The following is a 22,174-nucleotide window of genomic DNA, read 5'->3' as shown; positions in this document are numbered from 1 at the left end:
AAAAAAAAAAAAAGTTAGCTGTGGCTGATGATGGAAAATTTTGCTTTTATCAACCATGTCACAGACTATCATTTGTTCAGGTACCTCCAAAAGTATCATCAAGCCTTTTTCTAGCTGTCTATACTCTTAAATCTAAAACTATATGAAGCCAGATTTAATCATTAATATCATATTATTAATGGTTATTTTTCTTGATAAGACACAAGCACTTTACACATGCACTTACTTTTAATTTTTAACTAGTCCAAAATAAGAAAACATTCTCTACAATCATAAACAAGCTACAGGTAGTAAGAAACCAAGACAAAGCCTACATGAGGTAAAAAAAAAGAAATCCTTACAATTGGAAATAAATACTTTTTGTTACATTAAATGCACAATCCAACACAACAGATACCTAGTAAGAATCAGATGTCTAAGGTCTTGCACAGTCTTTCAAAAATTAAAAAGTAATGCATTTCAACTTATTCTCTCCACACAGAATCCTCCATTTCCAGCTAGCTGCTTTTCCACAGCTGAAACTTCCCAGATAGCAATAAGCTTTTCAAAAATTTTCTCATATTCCCACTTAAAACATAGGAAATTCCAGTTTTTTTTTGAGGAACAACTTCGCAATCCTATTATTTTCCAGAGTCATTAAATTATTCATAAAATTGCAATAACAAAAGACCCACAATAAGCAGCAACTTACTTCTAAATTAGGATTTTCAGCAACTGCTGTCAGAACTACTCTGCTTGCCAAAGCCTCTGACTGAACGATTGTCTCAGCATCTGCAGAAACTGGCCAAGATGAAACATTGAGGATACACTGGAAGACCCCCGAATGGGAAGGTAAGAAAAGTATTTTCAGGTCGTTGGTAGAATAGGGTCCTACAATGGTTTTGTTCTTGAAAACCAGACATTGATATTTCATAGGATCCATCTGAAAAACAAAATATCTATCATTTTCAAACATGCCTTCTACCAGAAGAAATTTTCTTTCCAAATACCACATTTATCTGACACCACCGCTTAATACAAACACTTTGTATATATTTTTCCTCTATTTAATTAATATATCTTCATATCCATGGCCCATTTGCATCCTGCTCAACTGCAGGCCTTTTCTTTTAATTTAAAGAGAAGTCAGACTGAAAACTGCTGAGGTTTTTTTCAACCATCTAGTGAAAGATTGATGCTGAGAAAATTAATAAGTAAAACCCTGATTTTTGAGAAAGAACAGCAGCATATCTCAGAGTTGACTGAAACAAAAATTGGTTTTAATCACACTGTATAAAAAAACTGCATATATTTATTCATGGGAACAACTGCAAAGCAATTTCATTTAAAAAATCACCTCTTAGTATAACAGAATCGCTGGTTACAGGAGCTGCATAAAGGCCCTATGAAGCTGATTAAAAAATTATGCAACAAACCCTTATTCTCATACACACACACATATGTATATAAGCACACAGAACTGTGGCTTGATGTTCTTTAAAGAGGTGGAGAAAACAAGATCAAAACCAGAAATCATACTCTGGAAAGACACATGTTACATCTGCTGGAAGAAGATACCTGAGGGATGTGAACAGGATTTCTAAGATTTATAAGCTGCAGTATTTAAAGCAAATCATTGTCTGCTATTCCTCAGTAATATGGACCAAATAAAACCAGCAAGAACTGTATTTAAAAAAAGAAAAAGTGATACTTTATACAAGCTTCAACTGAACTGAAGTGTGGACAACACTTCATAGTTTCAACATATTAGCTAGATAAAGAGCAGTCTACCAAAAACTAATAAGAAGAGAAATATCATCTAACTAAAGACACCAAGTATCAAACTGCCACAAGCTCAGCATATCCTATGCTTGTTCTTTTGTTATATTCTTCTCTACTAAGTACATTCATCAATAAAACAAATTAAAACATTCTAATGGACTGATTGACTCTAACTCATTCTTAAGTTCTCAAGATATTTGACTTCTGGAACAATAACTATGATAACAGAAATATATAGAATTTAACAAAATTGAAGTGCAAGACAGCCAATTTATGGCCTACAAGCTACCTACAGCCCACAGAACAACCCATCTAGCTTGAAGTCTGCTCCAAATATTTCTCATTCTCCATCACTAAAGAGCTCCTGATTTCAAGAAAAAGAAGAGCAAACTGCCAAAAATGTTTTAGCAGTAAGCATGGATGTTTTCTGGCCTAGGGCTGACTTTTAATGCATACACAAAGGTGGGAATGAAAAACTCAAACCTTGCACACTTGATGCACACAATACAATTCTACAGACCACCTCGTGTGGCATTTACCTCACAAAGTCTACTTGTTGGAGGAAGTCAGGTGACCTGGCTAAAGAACACAGCATTGCTTTTGTGCATATTAACTATAAAATGAGGGGGAAAAGAAAAATCACAAATCTGTAAAGAGGGCCTTAATTGTACATACGGTACCTGGTAAGATTACAGTATTATTCAACTTTATACAATAAGGACTCTTACCTTTTCCCCATTAACTGAAACACTTAGTATTCCAATGTTGACCTGCAACCACCTGTCACTTGCATTATAAATGCTAAGAACTGTCTGTGATGCAATTCCCACACAACAGGCATTGGAGAACTTCAGTTCTTCTGGTACTTTTATATGTCCTTTGGAAGAAAATATGCTTCTGTTAGTTACAAGTACTCAGAAGTAAATCAGCACTCAGGCTGCCACCAAGTTTATGAACTCATCTGACAAATGCTTCATTATGGCAAGGAAATGTTTGACTCCTACACTTCTCATAAGAATGTTCTTCCACAAGCATGAAATTTGAAATTTCAATCATTTCCCATTTGCACCTTAAAGTTCCACTGTGACAAAAATAAATACTTATGGACATGGCACATGCCATACAGACCCACAAAGTGTATATATATACACCTGTTATAAAACACTCAGTGGTCACAATTTAATCAGTACTAGCTCAGCTCGGAAAATTTGAACATTACTACTACAAAATCTCGTTAGTATAAAAATAGGTAAGAAGTATTTCACTATTTTAAAATGCACTAACAAGATCAATTATTTGGAACAATCAATAAACAAACTCGAAACTATTACAGATTCATATCTTCAACCCCATTAGTTTGGAATTAAGGCTGAAAGAATTAGCCAGAAAAAGAGTATAGCAAAAAAAAACTAACAAGATTGCAGGTTAAAATAAGGATTTAAAATTTAATAGTAATTTGTGCTGCTTAGGTAGAGAGTTAAGACTAGATACCACGTAAGAAAAAAGACAGAAGACACTTGGCAGTCTTTCCCTTCATAACCAGCAGTTTCAATCATCCATGGAGTTCAAACTTCTTATGAGTTTTGACCTTCACTGACTGCTAATACCAAATTAGGTTGGAAATAGAAATGTCCTCTACTTTCCAGATTAAAAAAAAACTGAATTTCAAGAGCATGACTTCTCTTGCCTAGTTTGAATTGCAGCTAGGATTTCTCTTCCTCCTATGAAATGTAGTTCTAGATCCTTTACACAAACACAGAACTACTTAATATTGAACAATGCTGAAATTCTTCTAAATTATGAGCAATGTTTTTTAAGACCATTAGAGGAGCTGTAAGAATAGACACTGAATTCAGAGAACATCACTAAGCAAGGAAAAATAATAATAGGGTTTGAATAAAAAATAATAGCATTTACACTTAGTACTATCTTAATTTTATTTACTATAACATAAGCAACATCACAATCACCATTCCTGTCCACAGCTGTATTTCCAACACACTGTAAAAAACACTTACCAATACCAGACGACTTGGATAGCTGCCACTCACTTCTGCCAGCTCCAAGAGGTTGTCCAGTACATGGTTTTATATTTAAGATATTATTGTTCCATGAAGTACAGTGTGGATTATAAAGTGAAGATGCACCCAAAAAGCCAGGACCAACATTTGGACCTGAAGGAATTCCTAACATAAGTGGATTCTCAACATGTCCTGCTGGGATACCAGAACAAGGAAGTCCTGCTGGAAGGCCAAAACCTGCAGGGCTGCAGCCATGAATCTGAGACAGAACTGCATTTCCTGCAGGGTGTACAGTTCCCTGATGCTGTTGTGCAAATGGAGTTGTTGCAAGCAAGGTGGGGACAGAAGAAGAAATTGCTTGACTCTCAGAGGTAGTGACATGGGATTTTACAGTTGAGAGATGAACATACTGTTCAGCAGATAAGTTTTGATTGCATGGCAAACAGGTGTTCAATCCAGAATAAACAGGTAATCTATTCAGAGATGGTAATCCTTGTCTCTGTGCTTTGTTTGTTTGATCCTGACACACTTCTTGTGCATCAGCATTGACAGAAAGCTGTGGAAAGGTGCAGAGTTTACTTGGCAAAACTGACTTAACATGGTCTAGCTCTTCACGATTTGCTGGTACATTTGAAGGAATAAATGTAAGCTGCTTTCCATTGTTCAGAAAACCTTCATTGGCCAGTTCTTGGTCCAGTACATTATGAGGTTTTCTTTGAAGACCAGCAAGTTCATTTTCTTCTCGTTTCTGGTCAATACTATGTACTGCTTCTTTTCTATTTCTTTGACATGAGCGATTTTCTAGATTTTCTTTTGTATGTTCCTGTGGAGGAATTGGGCTGGCCTGAATTATTGTTGTGCTTAGTTCACCAGTATTTTCACCCTGGTAAATAAATACAGCATGCAGTATTACACATCTTAGAAAAACAATAGGATACATAAGACACACCTAATCCTGGTACTGCCTGTTCAGGAAACTTTCCTGTCCAATCATGCCATCCAAAATAAATAAGCAAGTTTGTCTTGTCTGAAGTTTTACTTTTGTAGTTGTGACTCTTCACCCTGAAAAAGAAAACCTGCAGCTTCAACCTGTCTGCTATCCTAAAGACACATTCTACTGGGCCTGGCTGAGATGGAGTAGATTTTCTTCACAGCAGTCTCTGTGGTGCTGCATTTTTAAATTTGTGTTCAAAACAGCATTGATAATACATCAGACACACTAGCCAGATTAAAAAAAAAAAAAAATAAACAACTGAATGGCCTCAGACCAAATCACTGACCAAAAAGGATTGGCATTGATACAAGCATCTTCTTTGTGCACTCACACAAAGAAATCATTGAAGCCCAGACACCTGCCCTTTTGACAGGAATAGTATAGCTGGAATGAACACTTATATTTACACAGACATGCATGTAAGTCAGAAAGGTTCTTCAAGTTTTATCTGTCTTTTTTTTTTAAAGCTCCATCCACAATTACACACACTTTGGAAGGAGAGAGATGTAGCATAGATTCTAGATTCCAAGGAATGCATAAATTCAGATAAAAGATTGCCAGTTATTTTAATCTGCATAAGACTGCAAGTCTGAACACAAATTTCACCCTCAGTGTACATTCTTTTCTAAACCAGTAAAACCAGTCAGAATGACAGTCAGAGGTGGAAAATTAGAGTTTCAGTCCTGAAAATGTAGGACAAGCTACATTATGTATTTATAAACATTTCTCCGGGGGGGAAAAAAAAAAACAAACAAAACAAACAGGAAAAGTATTCTCCTAACAGCTGAAGCTGAACAGCAAGGGAGCCTCAGGTGTGATGAAAGCAATAGAGATCCTCCAAAATACCACAAGAATACTACACCACATTCCAAGAATAGAATGACTTAATGAGAAATTACAGGGGGAAAAAAAAAAGGAAAAAATACATCCACTCTAACTTTTCAAAAGTTCCTACCTCTTGGATTGTTTTACTGTATTTGTATTTACTAGAGTGTGTGCATTTAGCACAGTTGATACCAAAATTCAAATTTCTGAAAAACTCAAAAGCTGGAAACAAGAAGAATAGCTTTTCCCAATGCACAGCATATCCTCAACTGTTTGAAAATCCTTAGGCCTTTTCTAATTTAGAATTACTTTGACCTGTAAATTTTGGTTTAGGGGCAAAGGAGAGGTGCTGTTTTGTGTTTCTTACCCAGTACGTCCTGGGGTTAAGTGTCACTGCTGAGTTCTTACGGGTACTGCCAGATGGAGAGATATAGGTTAACCTGCTCATACTTGGACTCGAGTAAATAGACTGAGTTAGCACATTCTCTTTGCAAGGAGATTCCTGACAACGTGATGGGCAAGAAAAGTCCGTTTCAGATCTGAAAAAGAGATTCAAAATATGCCAGTGTTAAAATATATATTTTTAATGCTGACCTCGAGAAAATCAATGTTACACAGTACCTATGCTATTCTAGAAGTCAACTTAATTAGCTGTTCTTTTTAATGAAGTCAGCAGAAATGAGAAACCAGCTCTCAATTAACCTTTAGAATTTCTGGCTTTGGTGTATATAAAACACATTTTCTTTCTATGTAAATCCACATAGGTAAAGCATCAGGGTTACACAACTGAATTCAGATGCTAAGATCACAGAAACAACACAATTTATTAAAAGGTGTGAATCAATATACTTATATCTAACTAGATTAAAAGTCAAATAAAATCATTTAACCTCTCAGGCATCACACACCAGTTTTCTACTCACTGTTGAGATTCTCTTCATTTCAAACATCTGGAAACACAGGATCTCGCAGCACTTTGTTCAACAAGACAAGCTAACATGACAGCAATCACAGTCACTGACAATTTTAACTGGAAATCCTAGTAACTATATAACATGCCTTCAAAAATACATCTACTCCTGCACATACTAATTTCTGAAGTCTGTACTTCTAATAACACATACAAACACAAACTGCAGTTAAATATCAAACAATGAACTTAAAAGTTAAGGCAGGGACATCAGTTGCCTCATCTTCTTATGAGACTGCACACACCATTTAGCTACTGGCCATGTTTGTGTTCAAGACTACAGAATAAATTTAGTTGCAATTTTATGACACTTAGTGTTATGAGACTTAATTTAATATTGTTCTTTCAGTTGCAAGGGAAACCTTAAACCTTGTATACAGCATCAAAATAAAAAATAGTCAAAAGCAATACAAGTATTTCTACCCACCCTCTCCCACAACAAGCAATGATACAAATCAGAGAACCAAATGTAGCAAAATATTTCTAAGTTTAAAAAGCACATCTTCACTGGTCCATGGAATGTCCAGCTTAGTGTATACTGAAGTCTTAGCCTAATAATTCTATAAATCTGGATCACAGTCAACATTCAAACTAACACGTGATCCCTCAACAATCCTCATGAAGCACTAATTCTTATAACCTGCACCAAGAAACTTACCCTGAAAACACTGTTCCAGAAGTGTCACTAGGAGAAGAGTGAATCAGAGGTGAAGTTGAAGGTCTGAAGCTACACTGGTCACCCTCCGGAGCTGAGTCACATTCAGGCAGAATGGGTTTATGTTCTGGCAAATAAATTTTAAAAACCGTGTTTATTTAGGGACAGGAAACACGTTTACTGTCAAGAAGAGCTTTTTTAGCAACTAATTGCATTTATATAGGTTTACTTACCAGTACTATTCTGGGAAGTTGGGGAGAGCTTCTCAAAAGTTACATGTTTTGCATTCCCACCACGAGGAGCACTGGCATCCTTGCTTCTCTTCTCTATATTTTGCTTCCTCTCATCATTGTTCAATTTCTGCACAGGCTTGGCTGTTGTAGGATTTAGTGAGACATATTTACTAGATTGCTTGGCAGGTTTTAAGCTGCTGAGGGATGGAGTATTTCCTGCACTTCCCTCTACCAAATTATTAGATGGTTTAGGAAAAGCATTTGGTGCTTGATCTAGTGTTTCTCTATCTTCCCTTATACTACACGTATTAGTGGGATTGCTGCATTGGTAAGCAAGCAGATTTTGCTGTGCCACTTCTATTTTTGCTGCTGAGAGAATTCCATATGTATGCGCTTCATTTCCATTAAGTGTCTCTGATCTAATATCAGCATCCATTGACTGTAAATGTTTACTATTTACCAAATCTGTCAACTTTTCCGAATATTGAACATTATCTGCAATTTCATCTCCACAGCTGGGAATACCAGACAGACTAGAAAAATTCCGACTGTCACTTTCTTCATTAAGATAATCAAGCAACCGCTTCTTTATTCCTCGCTGTTTGCTATGATTATTCATAAAGTCTTCTGCAACAGCATCCTTATGTTTGTCTTTGTCCAGTAAAAAGGTATCAGATGCAAGGTTCTGGACAGATGCCTCATGTTTCACAACACTATCGTATTCACTTCCACATCTGTTCTCATCCGTTTTTTTGAGGTATTTTTCCATATCAAATGCACTATTTTCCTCATTGCTGGATAATACCTCACTAGAAGAGAGTTCAGCTTCTTTAACAACTCCAGGAAGGACACGTATTCTTTTATTTTTATTGGAGAGTTCCATCATCATAGCAGCTAGCTGGGAAGGTTCAGCACTGGAGGAAGCATTAGCAATAGCATTTGCAATTGTGCTGATACTCAAGACAGAGTCAGAATGATTAGACAAGCCATCCTCAAACTTGCTTTTATGAATTCCATCCTACAACACAACAAAATAAGTTAAGCACCACAGTAAAAAAAAAAATTTTCAGTGTTTTGTTTCTTGTTTGCATTTCAGGATATGGCAATATATTAACATTCTTCATTGACGCATTTTTAAATACCTGTCTAGAAGGAACATTGAAAAGAGATTATTCTCATTGTCCTGATTTTTTAAGTCTACTTCACAAAGGCTTTTCTAGATTAAGTAAGATTTGCCTACTAGGAAGCCTTAGTTCTTGTGAAACTTTTAAAATCCTAAAATGCTTTTAGTTCAGTTGAATGAACTGGGAGTAAAAAACCTATCAGGGACAAACAGCAGAGAAGTTACCATGACCAAATATAGAGTAACTCCCCAATTAATTTTAAATAATCTGCCTCTACAGAGAGAAGACATAGCTATTCCTACAGCTTTTTCCATCCCAAGTCTCATTTCTTCTTTAGTTTTCACATTGGCTATTCTTAGCAAAGGGCACGGAGTAGGTAGACAGTTATATCCAGAGTCCAGTTTCTTTCTGTCTCTCTTAGATGGACACAGACTCAGGAAGAACTTGAAAACACCTGTCCTCCTGTAGATATGCATGCATCATCTCACAACAGCCTCATTAAAAGACAGACAAAGCATGGCGCAGACAGGTACACCATGACTGGACTGAAAACAAGCTGAACTGCCAGGCTCAAAGGGTAGATCAGCAGCACCAAGTCACCATCAGGAGGCCAGTCACTCACTGGTAGAGTATCCTGGGGATCAAGACAGGGGCCAGCACTGTTCAACAACTTCATTAATGATGTGGATGACTGGGCAGAGTGCACCTGCAGCAAGTTCCATCATCACACAAAATTGAGAGGTGTGGCTGATACACCAGGACAGTCAGCTGTCATTCAGAGAAACCTCAACAGGACAGAAAGATGGGCTGGGAAGTTCAAAGGGAAATGCCAAGACCAGCACCTAGGAATAACCCTAGGCCCCTATACAGGCCCTGGGCCAACCAGCTGGAAAGCAACCTGGCAGAAAAGGACAGAAAAGGGTCCTGGTAGATAGGAAGTTGACCACAAGCCAGGCAAAGAAGCTCAGCAGCATCCCGGGCTGCATTAGAAGGAGCTTTGCCAGCAGGGCTTAGGGAGGTGACACAGGCAGGGAAGGCAGGTATCAAAGTCTACCAAACTAACAAGACACTTTTTCCAGACTTGCACCATGTTCATATTCTTAAATTCTATCAACTAAAAGATTTTATTCCAATACTAAAGGTAAGTTGTTTCATTAAAAAAATAGAAGGGGAAGACACAGTTGAAATTGAAACTTGGTCACAGAACATAACAGTCTATGAGTCTCTGAAAACCTATGGGCTGACAGACTGATCAATTCCAAAAGTGAAGCTGGAAGAAAAAGGAAAACAAGATTTTGATAGTAACACCTGACTTACTACAGGATCATGCTATTCTAATGAAACTATCCTAAGAAAGAAGGGCACCTATTAGGATTCAAATGATCCATGTTAAAAGCAGTGAGCTGATATGAAAGTCCAAATTTAGCTGTAGTCAAAGAATAATAATTGGAGTAATTTGAATTTTGTTTCAGTTTTCAGCACTTTAAAGAAAAATACAAGATAAATACCTTTGATTTACTTTTGGTAGCATCTTCTGTATTAATATTTTCATGGATTCCAGCAGCAGTATCCACCCTATGCCCTGAACCTTCAGAGGTGGTAAAATTTGCATGTTCTCTTGTTTGTGCTTCTAAGTCATCTAACAACAACAACAACCAAAAAGGAATTAATTTACAGTAAAGAAATGGTCTAAAAACCTGCATTCTTGGGATACACAGGCTCCCTTAATGCCCCCTAGGAAAAAAGAGCTGTTCTATAATTACCTGAAAGCACCTCCTCAGACATCTGTGAAATCTCTTGGCCGATGTCACCTCCTGTTAAATCAGATCTCCTTAGCAAGGAAACAGGCTGCCTTTTCTTCGGGGACATAATATGGTAACCAAAAGATGGCTATAAAAAATATCCAAGAATACAGCATGAGTAAATTTAATAATTAACAAGTAATAATTAACAAAGCACTTGCAAAGCAGTTTTGGCCTGCAGTGCTTGCAAAGAAATGACATGTGCCTCCTACCACTGCAAATGCCTAATCTAAACACATACACTACTTCCCACACATACATAAAATAAACTAACAACTGGCACGGCTGAGCCCCAGCTAGTGACTAAGTACCACACAGCTGCTGGCTCATTCCCCACCTCCTCCCAACAGAAAGAATTGGAAAGAACAGGTAAACCTCATGGGTTGAGGTAAGAGCAGTTTAATAACTGACACAAGATATAAATTGTAACTATAATAGTGGTAATGAAAAGGAAGGAGAGGGGAATAACACCCAAGAGAAACAAGTGGTGCACAATACAATTGCCACTGGACATAGATCAATACCCAGCCTGTCCCCCCAGTTTGTAGAGTGAGCAGGATGTTTTATGATACAGAATATCCCTTTGGTCAGTTTGGGTCAGCTGTCCTGGACATGCTCCCTCAGATTCTTGTGAACCTGCTTCACTGGCAGAGCATGAGACACTGAAAGGTCCTTGATTTAGAGTAAGCACTACTTAGCAACAACCAAAACATCAGTGTCTTATCAACATTATTCTCATACTAAATCCAAAACACAGCACTGTACTAAGTGCTACAAAGAAAACTATCCCAACTGAAATCAGGACACAACTTACTTATACCAGTTACTCAAAATATAGAAATAAAGTACATATGCTCACATCATCTCTGCCTGGAGGCATGGTCTGATACTAAATCTTGGAATGCTTAGGACAGATTCTAACTCTGCCAACTGCAATAACTCCTCATGACACAAGTATGTGTGAATGACGACTTTCTTCCCATTGAACATTGTCCCACCTTCTTTTTTTGCCTGAAACACAGATGACACCCTGTCTACCAGCAGCAGAAGAGAGAAGTGCCAGGTATCCAACAGTTACAAGAAGTATACAGATGTTGTAAGCTAGAATCCAGATGATGACATTTTTACTGTTGGGCATTGCCCAGATAGCACATCAACTATCAGTAGCCATTCTGAGATGCCCTCGCTGTTCAAATACCCTGTCTGAACAGTATGTCGTTCAACTGTGTGGATTTGCTGGGACCTCAACATGTCTCCTGTATATGATAATTTTATCCCTCTAATCCTACACATAATTAGTTCCTGACCAAAAGGCGAAGATCAACATTCAGCAATAACACCAGTAAGCACTACTCATCCAGAAATTCCAGTAGGAAGCAGTCAACCCAAACCTGTAAATCACAGAGAATTTCCTTCCTAGATCAACTTGGAAAATTTGCTCTGAGAAAGAAGTGGTTACAAAATAACAAAACTAGTGCTAGTTGTTGCTTGTCTGTCTTTTCCTTCTTTCTCAATATTAACATTTAGATACATACCCGTTTCACATTACTGCCTCCACCCAGACATCCAAGAGCTTCGGATCTCTGACCAAAGAACTCCCCCAAAGACAAACGTAAATAGCTGGCATCTTTATGAAGAATGAAGCTATTAGCAGATTTCCACGAAGTATTTGCTAATTCAGATGCATTTAGACTGCCTACTTTTCCTGCCTGCAGACAAAGAGATTTCAGAAGTTGCAACTTGTAAATAAATTAGAAAACTATTGTTTACTTTGAGGTCATTAGTTACCTGCACAAGTCTGTGCGCTTTCTCAAATTCTTCCTCATCTTGTGCAATCATAGCTGCTGCTTCAGCTTAAAACCAAAGAGAACATTTATTAAAAAAAGACAAAAGTTATTAAGTAATGTTATTACTATTTATCAACATTCAACTTAATTTGATGGAAAGCTATTGCACATATAATTCTAGACCTGAGACAGTCTGGGACACAATAGGAGTTATTCAATCCCATTTCAGTGAGAAAAGTTATATGAAATTACTTTTAAAGGAGCACTTGCTGGATCTTTAGAAGTCAAAGTGAAATCAGCATTTAGTTAATTAAGTTAGTGGTGAATAAAGGAAGTTTCTAACAGCCTTAGCCCCAAGTTAAATCATAACTTTTTTATAGATTATGACACCCATATCAGCTATAATCAAGCATCACATGGTTAACTTGGATCAAACCTTTACCATATTTGGGGTTGAAAATTTTTTCCATGGAAATGGTACCTTTTATTTGGAGCAATACTGCCCTGTACCAGTTCATAAAAAACACAATGCAAATTAACAGGCCAAATCAACTGACACTTAAGAATCCCTTCACCAAAATGTCATGAAAAACTGATCAAGAGATACTACTCTACCATCTGATTGCAATGTTAATGTATTACTAAGTTCATCAAAACTTGAAAAATACAGAGCCTTGTACACAGAGCATCCCTAGGCATAGAGGGCACAGGACAAAATGGATCCACATGCAGAATGGAGGCAAACTTGTGAGTTGAATACAGCTGTTGTCAATAAAATTACTCATGGGAAGTCACAATACATACTCAGAGGAAAGAAACAAAGTTTGAATATATCTTTAATGAACAATCCAAGTTCATCTCCTAAGGCAACCTGGCACCATCAATGCCACATTGTTATATCCAGTTGAACTCTAAGTCAGTAGCAGCTCTTTATCTTCTCTGTGAGCCCTACAGCCTCCAGAGACTTTCTGAAGCACCCAACACTGTCAAGTGAGCACTCCTGCACTATTCCATATAAGAACACACTGTGGGCACATTTGCTGACAGAGAGACATGTCATAAACAAGATTCCAAAGAATCAGATGTAGTATATCCTTCTGTCCTTACAAATAAAATTTCTTCTGCTGTCAAACACCACTGCAGGCAGACAAGCAGACTAGCAGCCAGAAAAATGCCAACCATGTGAAGGCTGTCAGTGTTTTATCATCTACCATACAAAGAGGTAAGCCCATTGACTTGAAAGTAGTAGTGCTTAAAAATCTATCAGATGGGAAAACCTAAGCAGACTTGGAAAAACTGACAACAGTCAAATATTCTAATCACTCAACAACTCAAGTCTAAGATTCAGAAAGCATTTGAAATATAATAGCTTTTGAAAAATCATGGAAGAGTTACTATCATAGTAGATGGGAAAGCGTCTCCCAAATGATATGATATTTATTTGAACCATCAGAAAACCACTACAGTGTTGAAAAACATTATTTCAACCAGTCAACCTGTTTGATCACCCATTCAAAATAAACAGTGTCAGACAGCCTTCGCTTTGAAAGAACCACCTTGAGTGGACCATGGGCATCTTGAGAATACATTAGCCCATCTACATGTCAGCTTTTGAAACTAGAAGAGATTAGAAGAAATGCTGTTGCACATATTGCTTGAATCTCTTACAAAACAGAGGAGCAGATGACATTTTGGGGCTAAGGAATCAGTTTGCCTATGGCACTATCCGTGTATTATCCATGCGTGTAAGACAAATATACAGACTCTCATGAAGATCAGTATGACGTAGCTTAAGAAGAATAAACAACATTTTAAGTAAAAAGGGGTTCAAAAGCCTGGAATTCAAGGAAAGATGAGAGTACTAAAGCCCCTCAACAAGATCCAAATTTTTCAGTACCAGTGCCATTTTTCAGCATCAAGACATTCCCAAGGGACTTCACAAAAAATATCAGCAGCTAGCCAACATAACACTTTCAAGTCTCTCAAATTTTGACACGGTATTCACAATCTATTTGATTTTGTAGCAATTCCTCATAGATAGTTATTTCCTTGCTCATAAGCATCATGTAACACAAAATTACTCTTCTCTTTTTTTTTGCAAAAAAGGATAACAATCATTCAAGTCCAAAGGAAAAAACTGGAAGTGAGAGGAGATGCTTTAGTTCATACAATACGTACTTCTTGTTTTGTCTTAAAACACTCTTCATGGGAAGAGTAGGAAACACAGAAAGAAGCTATGAACTATAAATAATGTTATGACTACAGACTACTATCAGCATCAGCTTTCAAATAATTTATAGTATTTAAAGCCTGGAGTCTTTCCAACACCAAATATTGATCTGTTGAAGTGAAAAAAAAAAAAAAAAAAAAAAAAAGAAAAGGAAAAAAAGGAAGAAAGTTTAACATTACAGACAACAAGAGTTAACTAAAAAAGATGATTACATACAGCCAGTGACGAACTCCTCATTCCTTTTATCATCTTCAGACATATTTAAATCTTGTTCTTCATCAAATGCAGTATAATAAGCAAGATCAGTCACCCATTTGCCCTCCTCATTTTGATAGACAACACTGTGCGGTAAATCACCTAAAAGATACATCAAATGCTACATTATGGATTAAAAAAAATAAAAGGGATATGGCAAAAGCTGCTGCAAGCTCAAGTTGCTGCAACTGCACACCTAGACTCATTTCATCAGCAAATAAGCAACAGTTAAGTGTAACATACAACAATCAGTATTTCTGAAAATAAAAGCAAGTCAGAATTAATTCATACTACGCTGGTTTTTAGTACCAACCCCTATAACTAAATAAAAATGCCTAGCTTACAATTTCACTTCCTTTTCCATGCAATGGAGTATGGTCACAATTGCATAGCCAGGTTTAATGTAAAGATAGGTTGTATGTAAAGCATCCTACCTTTGTCTGTTGCAGCTAAACTTAAGTTCTCACAGCTGTCCCCAGCTGGAGAGAGGTAAGTATCAGGAAGACCAACTTTACACTGAGTTGCATCTGCCTGAGGTGCATTTGCACTGAGAACTTCAGAAGTGTTGTCATGTCCCAAAAATCCACTTGCTGTGTGTAGCACTTCTGCATCAGAAGAAGCAGCCTGACAGACAGAGGACTCTACTCCTTTCTTTGGAAGGACATCTGAGACATCCGCTGTATGGCTCTCCATGCACTGGAGATATTGGGAATCTAATCTCAACTCAGCAGCCGTGCGGGAATCGAGCACATCCCCAGCAGTCATGGAATTCTTTTAAAACAATAATCATTTGAAAAGTGTCAGAAACACAGTTTTAACTGCATGTATTAAAAGTTACAAATACAAAACAGTCCAAGCTATGTTTGAAAAACAGAACTAAAACCAAAGTGGCATTATTAATTTTTTGTAAAGGAAGGTTGGGTGGTTAGCTAAAGATCTAACAAGTTTCCAAAAACACTACCATCTTCTACAACAGTCTTACTCTACATGAATAATAGGAATTTAAATGGCAATATCATACCATTTGCTTTGCTGCTCTGGGCAGCATCTCTCTTTGCACACGACATCCAGTTATAGATTCACTTTGTGAATCTTCATCACTAGCATTTCCAGAGTCTATTCCAGTCACAGCCCCATGAGTGGCAGAATCCTGAAAGTTCTCCTTTAAATAAAAAATATAAAATATTTAGGTTCCACTGGAATAGACGTACAAAAGGAAAAAAATATAACACTACAGGGCCTTCTAGAATATTAAAAAATTCTCTAGTAGAAAAGAGATTAATGACACTTTGTTAACTCATATGACACTGCCACAGCCAGCATCTCTAGTTAGCCTCTACCACCAAGGACAATAGTTCCTGGCTATGCCAATCCATGGATGTGCCTCCAAGACCATACACAGAAAGAAGAGGGGAAGATCTCTTCTTATTCCTACTACATCCTCTCATTCCCTTTGATATGGGTAATGTGTTATTCCCTTTGCCTAACGGCTGACCCATTGTTGGATGAAGGCTCCAACTCAGAGCCCTCTATCTACAAGACAGTGAAGCAGGGACATCTTGCACAGAGAAGCCCTGAAAGCTGAGCTCTGTTATTCTCACTCTTAAAACAACTCATCCCTTCCTTCTTGCACTGCTGTAACAAATTCCAACCTATCCAGAATACTTGCACAGGGTTAATATAACTTCCCACACAACTTGGAAACTCTAATGTCAGTAGGGAAATTTCTGAAATTTCAGAAGCTGCAGTTTAACTGTTTAAATCAATCACATTTCTCTACTCTGGTCAAGCATAGGAGTGCCAGGATCACATTGATTGTTACAAAGCCAAGAAAATGGAAAGGCACTTAATCCCTGGCAACCTGTTTGGAATGGAGCTAACTGCTGCTCAAAGGAAAACCACAAGCCAGTCTGTTGCTGCCCAACATTTAACTTCCACACATTTACCAATTATTTAAGAGAATCGTTGACTCTCCTGGAAAGACAAGTTGCTATAAACTTAATAACAAGTTTCCAAGTTGCTATAAACTGAACAACACCTTGGACATTGCTATTCAAGATTAAAAAAAAATTAAAAATATTATTTATAAACTCATTGTACAACAAAATATAAGTGCCAGCATGGTGCCTTAATAGCTATAGAAACAAAAAAATGAAACCAAAAAATAGTTAAAACTAACTCTGTTTAAAAATACCAGCAAATATAAGCTCCGAAATTTTAACATGTTTAAGAACCATTGGGCATGCTGAGCTTTGAAATTTAAACCTACTTGTAGTAAAACATTTTCAGAAAGCTTCAGTGCTGCACAACGTTCTGAGAGTTTCTGCAGATTGGTGTCTCTTCTTATCATTTCTGGTTGTATCAGCTGCTCAAAGTATGCTTCTAGTTGGTTATCAAAGAATTCTCCATCATCAATATCATCATCTATGAAAAGAGAAGAAAATATTTCTACTCAGCAAACTATTAACTTATTTCTTATATGCTTAACTCTCAAGTGAAGTTATGCAACAAGAAAGAACAAAACAACTTCAAAAGACAGTCATGACATATGTAGGTGCCAGGGGAGAAATGCACTAGCCCTACTTTACTGCAAGGGTTCTTCATCTCACAACAGTAAACCTAATGATCACTCTGCCTTCCTCACTGGGACATCCAAGAACATGCCCGTCATCTTTCATGTCATGGGCAAAGTTGGCTGCATTCATAAAGAGCATGTTTGGAGCATGTTCTGCAGCAGCCACGGAAGGGCACAAAAAGTTCACAACTCTTAGTGATACAGAACTCATGCTCTCACTTTTATGCATGCAGGTAAACTAAACTTCCAACTGGGATGTCAACCCATACATACAATATCTAAAGAGAGCTGAACTCAAACTCAAGTAAAAGTCCTTTTTAACTTCCATGGGTGTGCTCTTCACCACAGAATTTTATCTCTACTAACCTGAACTTAAAATTCAGTGAGTCAATGCCCACATTGCCACCTATACCCTTGATTCATAGTAACCGAGGACTGTTGTTTAATTTTTTAGATTAGAATTCCAATTGTGATCTTCTCTGACAAATTCCATAGCTGCCTACTCCTGCCACAATTTTAAAATAGTCAGTTTGCTTTAACATTGTTATACTACTTCTTAATCAAGCATAATCTGCTATTAAATACTTAAGTAAAACAGAATTTTGTCCTCAAATATGCAACAACACTGAGTCAGAATTACAGACTCAGCTACCAAGAGTTATAAATACACTTACCAGTGGAATCTTCATCTGTGGTTAGAAGAGATGAGAGTTTCTCATTCTCCAAAAAACTTGAAAGGCTATTGCTAAGATGAATACTTGAGTTAGCACCTTCTACCAGCTTTTCAGAAGGCTCAGATGGACCAACCTGTGAAAAGCACCCATAAATAAATGTTACTAGAAATTACTATTGTATGAATTCAGTTAATAAAAAACAATTAATAAGGTTAATAATATTGCAAAACTCCACATGCACTTTTTTACTTATTCCAGGAAACACTCTAGTTCCAATGGACTTTGCCTGCTAGCTTCCAGAATGGATGCATGCAAGAAACATGGGAATCATAAAAGGCAAAGAGCAAAAAAGCATCTGAAGGACACCAAACTTAAGAAACCTCAAAATAAAGAACTGAAACATTGTATTAAAGAGTCTCCACTTGAAAAAACTGTCCTCCATCCATGAGCTGCAACCCCAACTTAAATGTACAAAGACATCTCTCAATAGTTTTCTATGCTGTTAAAACAGAGCTTCTTCAGAAATTTTACACACAGATCCAACCTTTGTTGGAAATTTCTCCAAATGAGCACACTGAATTACTCAAAGAGCAATATTTCAGTTGAATCGAGCTTACAGCAAATACTCTATCTTTTCTATAGCTGAATGATTTCTTTAAAACAGCATGACGCAACATCCAATATGGATTTAGTCTCACATTCTTTGTAATGAATAGATCATTTCTGACAAAGAGCAAAATAAGTCCAAGTTCAGAAAGTAAATAATTTGAAAGGAAAATGAATTATAGTTTTCAGAAGACAACCTGCAAACATTCAACTGCAACTTACTGACCACTGTGGCCCCTACAAAAATCAAACGACAGAAAACAAAATCAAAATACTAGCTGACACATGAAGGAGTATGCATTGGACAGCATTTGGCTGCAGCCTGATGTGTGTTTTCTATAGGGAACAGGTGACCTCCCATTCCTGTCTGCATTGTATCTCTGTGCCCAAAACTCTTAGCATCTCTAACACAATAGGTAGAAAAGGGGGAAGCATAGCCCTACCTGTCAATACCAGCAGCTATTTGCTAGCTCTGGATTGTCTACTTCAATTTCCAAAAGCACGACAAAAAATTCCTCAAAAGATGCTTCACTAAGATAGACTACAACTGGGATAAAATGTGAGCTCCTTACAGTGACAAAGAACTACCAGACAGCAGAGCCTAAGAGCAAACAACAGTTTTCACAACTGAGGAAGATTAAATGCAGTCATGCTCACATGGTATTAATTAAGTGATCTGCAAAATGAAGACAAAGTGAGTCATGCCAGCACCTTTACAAACTTAAGGTATACACAATATAAGACAATAAACACAGTACCATTCACTCCCTCCTCCTCTTACAGAATTAAGTCTATTAGAAGATTAATATTAGAAAACATTTAATTTCACTGTATTTGGAAAAGCTTTTACCTTGCTCTTCTTACTGTCTGGGAGAAAACATATTCCAGTTGGAAAATCTGAAACATAAAATGGTGTAAGCAGTATTTTAGTAGTATTACACAAGAACCTAACAAGTCCTGACTATTCTCTAAGGTTAAACTGAGCTTCTGGAAGGTCTTGGCATACACCATAGAAATAACCCAAACAGATTACCACAACACTAAACCTTGTACGTTCTTATGACAGTGATCTAACAGATCTTGTTAAAAAGGCAGAGTTTCATCAGGGCTAGAACTCTAAAAATTATGAAAGTTATTTACTGCCTTAAGGATTTTCACAAGGTAGCACAAGAAAGTAAGGAGTCCAAGTTTGTGCTAGCAGGAGGAGGAAGAAGTGCTCTGTTCCACTGATGCATTTCACCTACTGAACCAATTCTTGTTTCAGATAATTTTAAGTAGCTTCCACTTGTCTGTGTGCTATATCCACACATAATCCTGTTGCAAGTCCCACATGACAAAGAACAGTTTAGACTTGCACACACAGATTTTAGCAAAAAGAGTTTGTAATTCTTCAGTAAGAGGTGTGAATAAAAGAATTTTCAAACAACAATTTCTAAGTTAAAATCAAGTAAGTAAATCTGACTGACCACAATCAAGTCCAAACACTGGGCAGTTTCAGCTTTCCAAAGCATCATGCTTTTTTTCCAGTTACTGCCACTTCCTCAAGACTACAGGAATAAATGACTGAAGCCAACATTTCCCTGTTAGAAGTGGTTTTTAATAAGGGTCTATTTATATTACAGATCACAGAACTTTCTAATTGAACATGTTATGTGTCAAAATTATTATTTTACAAAAATCTATACGAATACTCAAAGCTTGGAAAAGGATAATGTCTACTAACTGTATTTAATGAATTTTACAGGACAAATATAACTTATTAGCAAAAATCCCAGGCATGCTTAATATCAGAAGCCATGCTATTAAAATAAGTTTGGAATATTCTTTTGCTTCCACTACTCTACCCAGACTTCAGAAAAAGTATAGTTTTCACAGCAAGTATTCAAAACTATTTTTCACTAGAAGAGCATGCTTCCAACACCTACAGCAGCAATTAAAGACACCTATTACAGGCTGGAATAGGGCAAAAGAAGAGATGCTAGTTAAAACATAACCTTGCAGCCTTACACTTACTGAAATAGAAGGGGTAGAGAACAAGCTACATACATTTCTTCCCCAAAGTTCCTGGAACTAAGTCAGATAACTAAGGGCATTCTATTTAAGGTACTATGTGGCAAACATTATTTTCACTAACTTGCTGTATAGCTTTTTACTTTCAAGAGAAGTCCAAGAACATAACCACAAGCTTTCTCTATTTTCAGTTTGCTCAAATCAAAGAGATTTTTTTTCAAAACCCATTTATACTCTGCCATAAAACAATGAAAGGGTCAAAAGAAGATATGTGCAGTATAAAAAGCTAATTACAATGACAACAAGTACACAATTTTTCTCAAAATTTAATACCTTCCAACTGCTCAATTAGCAAAATTTCATGTAAGGTACCTTGACCATGATTTGAATGTTCAATGACATTCTGAGCTTCCTCTCCATATACTGAGTGGGATTCTTTCAAGTTAACACAAGGTGGCTGAGGCTCCTCAATTTGCGTAGCAATTTCCCTAGAAAGAGAATTATTTCAATTAAAAATCAGTAAGCCACACAGACCATCATCTCTCATAATAAAGGTTTGATAAATTCTCTGCATTGTCTCAGACAGTTGTTTCGAATATAGGATAGATTCTAGAGACCTGTCACTTTACAATAAAAGAATACATATCAAAATTAGAAGGACTTCAGTTTAACAATCAAAACTGTGACATAAATAGTGAAATTTAATGCCAAATATGCCTCTCTACCTATTTGTTCTGCTCTTTCATTTCTGTAAAAAGAGGGAAAAGTGTAAGGACAAAAGGGTCTACTCTGGTCAAGTTCCATGATCCATATGAGACCAAGTCAAACACTAGACAAGATTTCATCAAGTCCACAATATCACCAAGCCTTTTGTTACATTAAATAAGGGACCAAGTTATAAAAAAACATGAGTTACTGAAATTGCATGTAGCTAAATAACAGCTTTTGCAATTATGCAAGTAAGTTATTCTTCACTTCTGGTTTTACAGAACGTCCATGCAGGCTTATAAACTAATCATGCCAGATGTTAAAATTTCATACTTGTTCTTCAATATTTTAGATAAATGAAACTAACATTTGAAAGTCTAAAACACAACTATTCCATGTTCTGTTTTGTTTCCTTACTTGAGCACAATCAAGACAGTGACTCCCTGTCGAATCTTCTATTTTCCGTTTTGATAGGGACATACTGTCTACAGTGCAGTTTTATCAGTGAGAAAGGCACACAGTTCAGTTTCTGTCACAACAGGAGCACATTTGGCCTTGGTTAGAATAATCTATGCAACAGCTTCCAACACTTCCACTGCTCAGCAATGCTTTCTCAAGTGTCTCACTAGTACTAATTATTTCCTAAGAAATACCAATCACTGAGGCTACAAGAAAGGCAAATTTAATAGAAACTGTTGCTCTTTTCTGTATGCAAACTGCTGGATACTTATTCAAAACATATTTATAGCAGTGCAAAATGCTATTCAGACATATGATGTGAACCAGAAATACCAACTTAATTCTAGATTATGTAAAGCAAACTAGGTAAATACAGGCCACATTCAGGTAAGTCAATTAAATAATCATACTAAGGACATTTTTAATTAGTGTGACAACAAAACAAAACCTCACATCCTATAAAACATCCATTCTGAAGATTTATT

At 36.8% G+C, this 22,174-nt stretch overlaps 1 protein-coding gene across 2 annotated transcripts in view; it reads right to left on the bottom strand.

Annotated features, from left to right (window-relative positions):
• CEP192 (centrosomal protein 192) overlaps window positions 1-22,174 on the bottom strand; it is a 54,842-nt gene that overhangs the window by 30,651 nt on the left and 2,017 nt on the right. For both annotated transcript variants that reach the window (XM_056483627.1, XM_056483628.1), the window contains exons 4-20: window positions 20,895-21,010; window positions 19,363-19,409; window positions 17,907-18,039; window positions 16,927-17,081; window positions 15,679-15,819; window positions 15,092-15,428; window positions 14,619-14,759; window positions 12,174-12,238; window positions 11,921-12,094; window positions 10,347-10,473; window positions 10,092-10,222; window positions 7,460-8,477; window positions 7,230-7,353; window positions 5,969-6,140; window positions 3,780-4,665; window positions 2,490-2,638; window positions 692-922 (exon numbers count right to left, since the gene is read on the bottom strand). In XM_056483627.1, the coding sequence (XP_056339602.1) occupies window positions 692-922; window positions 2,490-2,638; window positions 3,780-4,665; window positions 5,969-6,140; window positions 7,230-7,353; window positions 7,460-8,477; window positions 10,092-10,222; window positions 10,347-10,473; window positions 11,921-12,094; window positions 12,174-12,238; window positions 14,619-14,759; window positions 15,092-15,428; window positions 15,679-15,819; window positions 16,927-17,081; window positions 17,907-18,039; window positions 19,363-19,409; window positions 20,895-21,010 (4,147 nt within the window). The remainder of the gene's footprint in view (window positions 1-691; window positions 923-2,489; window positions 2,639-3,779; window positions 4,666-5,968; window positions 6,141-7,229; window positions 7,354-7,459; window positions 8,478-10,091; window positions 10,223-10,346; window positions 10,474-11,920; window positions 12,095-12,173; window positions 12,239-14,618; window positions 14,760-15,091; window positions 15,429-15,678; window positions 15,820-16,926; window positions 17,082-17,906; window positions 18,040-19,362; window positions 19,410-20,894; window positions 21,011-22,174) is intronic.

The sequence above is a fragment of the Oenanthe melanoleuca genome, chromosome 2, assembly GCF_029582105.1.
Source record: "Oenanthe melanoleuca isolate GR-GAL-2019-014 chromosome 2, OMel1.0, whole genome shotgun sequence".
NCBI lineage: Eukaryota > Metazoa > Chordata > Aves > Passeriformes > Muscicapidae > Oenanthe > Oenanthe melanoleuca.
The sequence above is the reverse complement of the archived record's forward strand: the minus strand, read 5'-3'. Positions and strand labels throughout refer to the sequence as shown.